This window comes from Scyliorhinus torazame, chromosome 7, assembly GCF_047496885.1.
Source record: "Scyliorhinus torazame isolate Kashiwa2021f chromosome 7, sScyTor2.1, whole genome shotgun sequence".
NCBI classification, from domain to species: domain Eukaryota; kingdom Metazoa; phylum Chordata; class Chondrichthyes; order Carcharhiniformes; family Scyliorhinidae; genus Scyliorhinus; species Scyliorhinus torazame.
Window position 1 is genome coordinate 87,189,984 of NC_092713.1, and position 11,577 is coordinate 87,201,560.

The window sequence follows — 11,577 nt, forward strand, 5'->3', positions numbered from 1 at the left end:
TTTGTTCAAACGTTCTTTTTAATAACCCGCTCATTCCAGTTTTTCTTCCACAATAAAAGTCCAGGCTTCATCCGCCGTCTCAAAGTAGTGGTGCCTCCCTCGATATGTGGCCCACAGTCTTGCCGGTTGCAGCATTCCAAATTTTATCTTCTTTTTATGAAGCACCGCCTTGGCCCGATTAAAGCTCGCCCTCCTTCTCGCCACCTCCGCACTCCAGTCTTGATAAACGCGGATCACCGCGTTCTCCCATTTACTGCTCCGAGTTTTCTTTACCCATCTAAGGACCATTTCTCTATCCTTAAAATGGAGGAATCTCACCACTATGGCTCTGGGAATTTCTCCTGCTCTCGGTCCTCGCGCCATCACTCGGTATGCTCCCTCCACCTCCAACGGACCCGCGGGGGCTCCGCTCCCATTAACGAGTGCAGCATCGTGCTCACATATGCCCCGACGTCCGCTCCCTCCGCACCTTCAGGAAGACCAAGAATCCTCAGGTTGTTCCTCCTTGCGTTGTTTTCCAGTGCCTCCAACCTTTCCACACATCGTTTCTGATGTGCCTCATGCGTCTCCGTCTTCACCACCAGGCCCTGTATATCGTCCTCATTCTCGGCTGCCTTTGCCTTCACGACTCGAAGCTCCCGCTCCTGGGTCTTTTGTTCCTCCTTTAGCCCTTCGATCGCCTGTAGTATCGGGGCCAACAGCTCTTTCTTCATTTCCTTTTTGAGCTCTTCCACACAGCATTTCAAGAACTCTTGTTGTTCAGGGCCCCATGTTAAACTGCCACCTTCCGACGCCATCTTGGTTTTTGCTTGTCTTCCTTGCCGCTGTTCTAAAGGATCCACTGCAATCCGGCCACTTTCTCCTCCTTTTTTCATCCGTATCCAGGGGGGATTCCCTTCTGGTTTACCGCACAGTGTTTTTAGCCGTCAAAATTGCCGTTGGGGCTCCTATCAAGAGCCCAAAAGTCCGTTTCACCGGGAGCTGCCGAAACGTGCGACTCAGCTGGTCATCGCCGCACCCGGAAGTCCACTTTCATGCTTTTCTTGATTAACACCTATTTAAATAGATTAGTAACTCTGATGTGTTTGAATCTGAGAAACAAATTTTGCCGAGCAGAAAATTCATTGTCTTTTTACTATTACAGCTCAGAAGGCATTGGCTGATGCTGGCATTGCATATAATGCTGTGGAGCAAGCTTGTGTGGGCTACGTGTATGGTGAGCGACTCTTCCACAGAATTACTTCATTTAATTGCCTTGTAGCCTATCGACATTTGGAGGAAATGCCAGAGAAGATCAGGTTGTAATTCACGTGCCTTGTGTTTGTATTCAATCACAATGTTGTGAATTTCTATGGAGTTGCTACGACTTTGCTGCCTTAACTTTGCAAGAAATAATTTCCACTGTTAAATTGGTCTTTGCATTTTTTACATTGTAACAATGGTTACACTTCAAAAAGTAATTTATTGTCTGTGGGACATCCTGAGGTTGTGAAAAGTGCTATATAAATTCAAATCTAAATCTGTGAAATATTTCTTTGTACGATGTGGGCATCGTTGCCAAGGCCAGCATTTATTGCCCATCTCTAATTGTCCTTGAGAAGTTGGCAGTGAACCACTTTTTTTAATACAACTCAAGTAGCTTGCTAGGCCATGTCAAAGGGTAGTTAAGAATCAACCACATTGCTATGGGCCTGGTGTCATATGGTAGGTCAGGCAGGTAAGGGCAGCAGAGTTTTCTCCCTAAAAGGTATTAGGGAAAACATGTATTTTTCCAATGTTGCAATGGATTCAGGACCACCTTTCTGATGGTGGCTTTTTATTCCAAATTAGTAATACATCAACTCCTGTTGAAATGGATGCAGCTGCTCTTCTATCCAAGGATTACTAAGATTTTGTTTTAATTTTCTGTTATCAAGACAATGGGCTGTAACCTCTGATGTAGAGGCAATTGAGCTGGATTGTTCCACTTGTAGTTACTTGCCTGGAAATTTAGCAGTTCCTACTTCACCTACCCTTCCAACTCAGACACGTATCGTACAGCAGGTTCCACAGCCTTCTGACCAGGTCTTTAACATCGGAGGACATTCCCCATATTGGGGCATTAGCTGCCATAAAGTTGGTAAGTTTTGTAGGTTTAGCCACTGAGCAGACAGGGAGAAGATATGTTTATTAAGTAAGTGGGCAGGATAAACCTCCTTCCCAGGCCAAGGGTCATCAGTTCGGATGGACCAGTATTTCTCATTATCCAAAAATTACAATTGATCCCTTTACAGGTCTCTTGAAACTCTTTTCAACATTTAAAACAAACTACTACTGTTTCCCCAAACAGTTTAAATTACTTACAGATTTTCCTTACTGTTACGACTACTGGGTCAAAGACCGTCAAATTGTTACATTTTCTTTGCTTTTTCACATTGGATTGAGCTTGATTTTACTTATATCTGAGATATCCCAAAGACTTTCAAGTACACTAAATTTCTTTTGAAGTTCTGTAATTTTGCACATTTCTGTGTCACATAAAGAACAATGATTGAAATTATTGTGGTTGTTGGCTGAGGGAGGAATGTTGACCAAGGCATCATGATAACTCTACCTTTTTTATACATAATGACATCAGGTCTACCACAAGATTTATCTGAATCACTGTAATAGACAGGCAAGTCCTTGGGTTAACATCCCATCTGAAGGATTTTGAAATGTAGCTCTGTGCTATACTGAAGTATCAGCCTAGATTTAGTATTCATGTGCTGCTTGAAACCACAATTTTCTGACATGGGTGACAGTGCTATCACCTGCGAGCATTTACGGTACAACACTTTGTACTAATAGATGTTTACAGTTGTCAAAGATTTGCATATTCTGTTCATATGCTGTTTATTAATAGAGTCAACGTTCTTTGGTTGAAACATTTGGGGAGCTGGAGGTGAGTGGGGATATAAACACTGTATTGGTTTTCTAGGATTCTAATGTGAGCATGTTTTCTAGTCAAAAAGTTATTTTGAAAGTGGAAGGGTGGTGCTACAAGGAGAGAAGGCATTAGTTGAGATGATTAATCACCAAACATATCTTATGTAATGCTTAAATTTAGTTTATGGTAGGCTTGATTAACTCTAAGTCTCGGAGTAATGGTTTTCTGTCATCCTGGTTGTGAAGGTGATTCGACTTGTGGCCAGCGTGCAATCTATCACAGTTTAGGAACAACTGGAATACCTATTATTAATGTTAACAACAACTGCTCCACTGGTTCGACAGCCCTATTCATGGCCAGGCAGCTGATACAAGGAGGTAAGCCAACACAACATATGTGTAACAACCACCAGAAGCCAAATCAAGTATTTTTGTAATGAGTGATAAGCTGCATTTTTATATTGAAATGAAGTGTCTGGATTTATCTGTTTCTGATTGATTAACTTGATTTTGATGGACCAGTTCAAAAGTGACCAGATATTAAAAAGGGCAGAGTCATTTCTTGGTGGTTATTGGTATCGGATTATGAATAAATTTGCTCTTGCTCCCTGCTTCTGAGAATTATGGAGAAGTACCAAGACAAATCTGGAGCTGGAGTCTTGGCATCTCCCCGTGGAGAGGGATAATTTACAGCATAGTCAGATTGATTGCTTCTGCCTCCTAGTAGCCAGCCAAGCATGGGACGACAGGCCATCAGTTAAAGTTTAGGATCAAGCTACTCCATTCCTCCAGCCTTCAGGCAACAGAGGTATGATTCGATTTTACCTGAAGAACAGTGATACCTCTCCTTGAGAAAAGATCAGAATAGCTTTAATAATTTAATATTTATTTTAATATTATAGAAATTGTCTTTCTATCAATACCATAATTTACCTCCAAGTTTTCATGTTGCCTAAATGTTCATATTCTGGTGTAGACAGCAATTCTTTCTCGATCTTAACCTCCTTTATTTATTAAATAACTGAACAAAGAAGAGACAGTTAGAGAACCCACATTTTCATGCAAATTAATACTAGGAGGTTATTTTTATTTTACATACTGGGCAATGTTGCTGTCATTTGCAGGGCAGATTTGCGGAAGCATCAGCTCTTTAAGAGCTGCTGCTCCTGGAATTACAGTCAGTGACCTTTCTGAGCCACCCACATAATGCATCAATAAACAAGCTAAACTTTGCATGACAACATGAAGCCAAAGTCCTTCATGACTGTGTCTAAATTACAAAGATCTAGACTTGTTTGAAACAATTCTATAAAGTCCCTCTGTCGCCAAAAATCTTCATCCTTCAGTGAACGTCATGAAAAAGTTTTAAAGATATTCTTAGAGATAGCATTCTGCAAAACATGAATGACCATAATATGTAAATATTAAAAAATCTAATGGTTTAAAATTATGCACTGAAAACTTCAGGTTAAAGTATTGATTGTTGATCTTCAATAAAAGCCAAGTATTAGACGAGTAAATTTTAAATTGAATGTACTAACTCAATGATTTTGATTCCGCCTGTCTTAAAATAGTGTTGTAATATCCTTTTGTTTTGTATATTTTAAGGACTGGCTGATTGCACTTTAGCTTTGGGATTTGAGAAAATGGAAAGAGGATCACTTTCTTCTAAGGTAGCTGAAATACTTTGTCAATTTGACATGGAATTTGGCATTCCCATAAACTAATGCATTGCGGTGAAATATTAAATATTCTGTAGTCTCCTTCAGTTCAATACTGTATTTACTAAGCTTTCATTTCTTTTAAATCATTTCCTCTCCACTCCACTTCCAATAATTTCTTCTTCCATCATGAAGCATTGACCTTGTAGTATAAGACTTATAGCGGGTAGGTAGAGGCATTGTGGTATTGTCGCTAGACTAGTAATCCAGAGACCCGGCTGCGAATCCCACCATGGCAGATGTTCAATTGAATAAAATTCTGGAATTACAAGTCTAATAATGGCCATGAAACCATTATCGATTGTTGTAAAACACCGTGTGATTCACTAATGTTCTTTAGGGAAGGTAGCCTGCTGCCTCACATGTGACCCAAGATCCACAGCAATATGGTTGACTCTTAAATGTCCCCTCAATAAATGCTGGCCCACATCCCACGGAATAATTAAAATAAAATCAGAGCAATTTTAGTACAGAATGGATTGGGCCTGTGCCAGAATTGGCTCCCTACTTTGGACACATAAGGGCAATTTAGCATGGCCAATCCACCTAACCTGCACGTCTTTGGACTGTGGGAGGAAACCGGAGCACCCGGAGGAAACCCATGCATACACAGGGAGAATGTGCAGACTCCGCACAGACAGTGACCCTGCCAGGAATTGAACCTGGTACCCAGGAGCTGTGAAGCAACTGTGCTAACCACTGTGCTACCGTGCTGTTCTCTTGTAGTATGCTGCATTCTTGGTCCGTGTTCCATCTTCCTTAATTTGGTTTTGCCAGCAAGATTTGATGTAATTCCACCAATCCTCATGTTGAAATCATTTATATTTATGGAAAAATGAGACAATTCCCTCTGCACATCCCTCCTGCATCCAACCAGCTCAATGTTGCCAATCTGAGAAACTTCCACTCATTCCGATACTCTGCTTTCAGTCCATGATATCGTAATTTATCTGCACTTTCTCTGTACCTTTTTAATATTCTTCTTCTAATGTTCGATGTAATTTATTCTTTACTGTTGTGATTGGACTAAGCTTCTTCAGCAATTTTTGGAAATAATTCTATGTCCTAATAATCCTTGCATAAAATCATTACCTGTACAACCACCGTGAGCAATCCCCATCTTCAACACTGGCTTAAATTCCGAGTATGAGCCCTGAGTTGCCACATCATTGATGAATGAAAATTATCTTCAATGTTTTCTTACAAACCCTTCCATAATTTTGATACTTGAATGCGTGTGTCTTTTTGGCTCAATGTCTTAAGTGAAATCACCCCTTTTCAGGAGGCTTTCAACAAGGTCCCACATAAGTGATTAGAATGTAAAATTAAAGTGCATGCGATTGGGAGTAGTGTATTGAGACGGATAGAAATCTGGGTGGCAGACAGGAAACAAAGAGTAGGAATAAACATTTTTTCTCCAATTGGCAGGCAGTGACTAGTGGGGTACCGCAGTAGTCAGTGCTAGGATTCCAGCTATTCACAATGTATATGAAAGATTTAGATGAGAGAACTAAATGTAATGGACGCGATTAAATGCGCAAAACAGAGACCTGTGGACATCCTTAATAGCAGAGCTCACCCCGAACAAAGGACACATGCCCGGTGCCGCTGGAACCCTCTCAGCAAGCCCATCCCTGAGGATCACGAGCTGTTGCCAAGCCCTGCCTGTCCACCGTGCACCTGATCCCAACCAAACCATCCCTAGCCAGGAAACATGACCAGCTCCATGTCACACTTTGTGTGTAGAGCCCAGGCCCCACATCACATTGCAGCTAAGGTCCCAGCCAATGCACTAATCCCTCGCTAACCCCCATCTGTAGGACCCGCCTGCATACCAGCCTCTTTGCATAGAGCTGCACGCCTGCACAGTAGGAACATGTCCACCGTACAATCATTTACACCCTTCTGGCGGGAGAGCTCCAGGCTCATCCAGTGAGGAGATCCACAGTAGATCCCACTGGGAGAAACAGGACAGGGTCACAGAGCCTATTGTTAAAACCGGTTGGGGCAGCGAGCGGTACCCCAGTTGGAAGGGATGGGTGGTGAGGATAGAGGCTCCCTACATCACACAACGGGTGCCAGTCATTGATGGTGACAGGGATGCAGTGTGGACTACATCATGTCAAAGGGGGTGGGGTGGGCATGTTGAGGGTAGTGGAGCAATACAACTCAGGGCAACCATGTAACCTGGTGGTGTTGGATGGTCAAGGGAATCCTCATCTTGATGACATTGTCTGTCTCTGCCCCCTCCCCTCGGCAGAGACATGGATTTTGGACCACAGCCAGCTATGCTGTTTACCTAGCCGCTGCTGCAGTCATGGAGGCAAGGCGACAGGAGCGCCAGGGCAATCCCAGGGAGGAGCCTGCACACGAGGAACCTGCCCCAGAAGTGCAGGGGCCAGCCAGTGAGGCTCAAGTGTCGGTCGGTCGTCCACCAGGCTGAGGAGAAGGTGTGAAGGCAACGTTGTATTTGGCCTTGTGTATTCTGTCAGAGCTTGCCCTTCAAGGAGCTGCTGGACAGTCTGTGCCACCGCCAAATCCAGCTCACCAGAGAGACTGTGCGCCTCCTGTGTCAGAAGGTAGTTCACTTGGCACCACGGGGGTATGGAGGAGGACACCTGCTCCCGGTGACCGTCAAGGAGATACTGGCCCTCAACTTTTATGCATCAGGCTCATTCCAGGGCTCGAGTGGGGACCTGTGCGGGATCTCGCAAATGTCAGCGTACAGGTGCATCCGCGCTGTCATGGATGCCCTACGCGCCTGGGCATCTACATACATCACCTTCAACCTGGACCAGGCCCAACAGGATGCCGGGGCTGCTGGATCTGATGCCTTCTCTGGCATAGAATTTCATAGAATTTACATTGCAGAAGGAGGCCATTCGGCCCATCGAGTCTGCACCGGCTCTTGGAAAGAGCACCCTACCCAAGGTCATGCCCCAGGTCAGGAGACAATGGTGGACACATATGTCACCTCCGAGCACCGGTTTGATATGGAGTGCCCTTCATCTGTGGGAAGGGGTTGCACTCCACGAGTGTGTGACCACCAGCTGCACATCATGCATATCTGCACCTGATATCCAGGCAGCATGCATGATGAGTAGATCCTGGCACACTCATTGGTTTCCGGCACCTTTGAGGCACTTGCTCAGATGAGGGTTTGGCTGATGGGCAACAAGGCTTGCCCGCTGAGATCATGGCTGATGATGCCTATGCGGAGGCCCCAGAGTGAGGCGGAGAACCGCTATAACGATATCCACTCAACGATCAGGAGCATGATTGAAGTGGTGTTCAACGTGCCCAAGATGCGCTTCCGCTTCCTGGACTGTTCTGGAGGGGCTTTCCAATACAACCCCCAGAGGGACGCGCATATCATGGTAGCCTGCTGTGTACTCCATAACATCATACAGCTTAGGGTGACATGCTGAAGGAGGGGGAAGAACGGCAGACTTCCTCTGATGAGGAAATTGATGATGGCCCAGGAAGATCCTGTTAACTAAATTGTACATGGTAAAGGTGTTAACAACTCTTTGGAGTGTAAGCGTCTGTTCATCAGTCTCCTTTCCATTGTTTGTCGTGATTATCTTCTTAATCTTCAGAGGATTTTCAGCTGATCAGATAGTAGAGAATTCTCAATAAGTTTTCCTTCTGACAATAAATCTGAACTTTGAACTTTGTCTATTTATAATTTGAAAAGTGAATGTCTGCAAAGTGAGGAATATGTTTGAATCCAATGTTGGGCAGGATTTTCCACCAACCCGCGATGTCTTCTGCAGTGGCAGAGGTGGCCTGACATTGGCTGGCAGCAGGTTCTTCTGGTTCCTCCGCTGTCAACACCCGGTGGCGGGGGTTGGTCATTGGGGGGACTGGACAATCCCATCAATGGGTGTTTCTATTCAACGTGAAGATATGATGAATAAACTTTGTGGATTGTTTTCAATGTTATTTTCCTTTAAGTTTTCTGATTTGTGTATAGTGCTTTTAATGTTTCTACTTAGAATTCAACCTGCAAAACAAATTAATCTAGTTGGCTTCCTCAGATTAAATATGGTATCTTTCAAGAAGCAGGAGAATGTGATTGTAATCCCATGTTATCTTTAATGTTCCATACTACAATTACTAATATTGGATGTTCTATCCCATTCTGTAACATGTACACAGTGTAAATTTCAATTCATAGAGATCCATCTGCTTATGGAAGCAGTCTTTTTCCTAAGATCTCGAGGCAAAACGTTTGGGAGAAATCATAGAATTTTTACAGTGCAGAAGGAGGCCATTCGGCCCATTGAGTCTACACCGGCCCTTGGAAAGAGCACCCTACCCAAGCTCACACCTCCACCCTATCCCCATAACCCCACCCAACCTTTTTGGACACATAAGGGCAATTTAGCATGGCCAATCCACCTAACCTGCACGTCTTTGGACTGTGGGAGGAAACCGGAGCACCCGGAGGAAACCCATGCATACACAGGGAGAATGTGCAGACTCCGCACAGACAGTGACCCTGCCAGGAATTGAACCTGGTACCCAGGAGCTGTGAAGCAACTGTGCTAACCACTGTGCTACCGTGCTGTTCTCTTGTAGTATGCTGCATTCTTGGTCCGTGTTCCATCTTCCTTAATTTGGTTTTGCCAGCAAGAGTTGATGTAATTCCACCAATCCTCATGTTGAAATCATTTATATTTATGGAAAAATGAGACAATTCCCTCTGCACATCCCTCCTGCATCCAACCAGCTCAATGTTGCCAATCTGAGAAACTTCCACTCATTCCGATACTCTGCTTTCAGTCCATGAATCATCCATTTATGAAAGCTGCCTAAGCTTTAATCTTCATAATATGACTCTAATGTAGCACTTCATTCAGCAATTTCTGAAGGTTCATATATGCCACGTTTAATATAGGCCCTTTATTAATTTCTTCTGAAATATGATTCAAATTAGTCAAGCATGACTGGGTCTTGACTGCCCCTAATTAAGCCATACTTTTCAAACATTTTTAATTATGATCTCTTGCAGTGTTCCTAGTACTACACGGGGCTAACTGAGCTGGTTTAGCTCATTGCTTTTTTGACAAGGATGTAACATTCACTCTCCTTACGTCCTTATTTTTCTAATTTTGAAATATTATGCTTCATTCCTCCTGATGTTTCATCTCTAACCTGCCTCAGTATAGATCATCCAAAACTGTGAATTAACTTCTTAAGTTCCACTAACACTTTAATCCTATTTCTTCCTCAGTACTGATGTTTGTGAATTACTCGTCCATATCCCCCTAAGGCACTCCTGTACTCCTTCTATTACACCACTGTTAAGTATACAGGCAAAATATTTGGTGAGCAGCAATATAAGTCTTTCATTTCCCACTATAGGTTTGCTACTTTCATCTTTTCGTAGCCCACTGCTTCCTTGATCAGCATCTTTTCTTTATAAGCCTATCAAAAGTCTCCACTGCTAACTTGTAACTGAGCCATCTTTATTTTCTGCCCTAGCCCTTTGGATCTGTTTAATTCTTTCCTTTTTGGGGGGTATTTCTTATATTTGTTTCCTCTTAGTGCCATTAATTTTATTGTATTTATTTTTCACTACAAGGAACTAGCTCCACCTGGTTCCACTAGGTCTAGATGGCATAGCTTAAACGTAGAGCCAAACCTTTCAGGATTAAAATGAGAAAACATTTCTCACAAAAACGGTAGTAGACGTTTCGGGCTCTCTTCCGCAAATAGCAGTTGGTGCTAGCTGAGTTGTTAATTTAAACTCTAAGATTATTAGATTTCAGTTAATCAAAGATATTAAGGGATCTGGGTCAAAGGCTCTGTTCAGTCACAGATCAACCATATTGAATGGTAAACAGGCTCCTGGGGCTAAATGGCCTATTCCTTTTTATGCATAGAAATAGAGAGCTCTAACTTTTGGTTCAATTAGTTTACTCCTTGTGGGAATTTTTAAAATCTGTATCCTTTCCAGTTAGCATTTAAATGACTCCCACTAGTGATCTACTATTTCATGTCTACTTTTCTGTCCATTTTATCTGGGTGAGATTATTTATCCTTTGTGTTTTCAGTACACTGACCGGACCAATCCCATGGACAAACACTGTGAGGTGCTGAATAATAAATATGGGATTTCTGCAGCCCCAATAGCACCACAATTATTTGGAAGTGCTGGCAAAGAGCATATGGAGAAATACGGTACTTATAACTAACATGCCTGTGCATTTGTCATCCATTTCAATGCAAACATATTTAAAGACTTGATCCGTTCTGAAGAAAATTAACATATTATTTAAAAGGTATCATGTGCAGTAACTTGAAAGATAGTGGTTGCAAAATTGGGCTTCGTGAAGCTGGTAGTTCCGGTGCTACAGGAGCCAGTTCAGAAAAAATGACAGGGTGTGGGCGGCAGCACCTCTGACCACTTCTGGCTTGGCCCACGCTGACCGCCATGTTGTAAAGGACAACCGCGTAGATGTCCCATGCGTGTGCCACAAGTATGTAGAGTGAGTGGATTCTGATGTCAGTTTGTGTATAACACTGATTTGATGGCCAACCTGCCATTTTGTACAGTCCTTTCTCAAATGTGCATGGAGAGACCTCACCATCAGCGCTGTTTAAATGAGTCTTTATTCAACTTTAAGATGAGGTGCTATTGACTACCTGCTGCAAGGTTAATGGAACCTCTGAGTTGTTGGAGGACTTGACAGCAGTATTTTTCAGCCAGAACCAATGGCACTGGACCTTTTGAAAGACTCCTGAACACACTACTTGCTTCCAGTCATGAGGCCTATGGTTGCAGTTCTGCTTGGGCTGCAGCATAATGGAGGTGAGGCGGAGGCGGCAGAGGATTTAGCTGATCACAGAGAGAGGAGGAGGGCTCTCTCCTGGGTCCTTAGAGAGCACTTCTCCTACCTGAACCTCAGCCAAGAGCAGTGTCTGAGGTAACTGTTCTCAG

General features: G+C 43.3%; 1 protein-coding gene across 2 annotated transcripts in view; it reads left to right on the top strand.

Moving 5' to 3' along the window:
• Positions 1-11,577, top strand: part of scp2a (sterol carrier protein 2a) — a 123,733-nt gene that overhangs the window by 7,091 nt on the left and 105,065 nt on the right. For both annotated transcript variants that reach the window (XM_072511017.1, XM_072511016.1), the window contains exons 3-6: positions 1,145-1,216; positions 3,154-3,285; positions 4,516-4,580; positions 10,691-10,817. In XM_072511017.1, the coding sequence (XP_072367118.1) occupies positions 1,145-1,216; positions 3,154-3,285; positions 4,516-4,580; positions 10,691-10,817 (396 nt within the window). The remainder of the gene's footprint in view (positions 1-1,144; positions 1,217-3,153; positions 3,286-4,515; positions 4,581-10,690; positions 10,818-11,577) is intronic.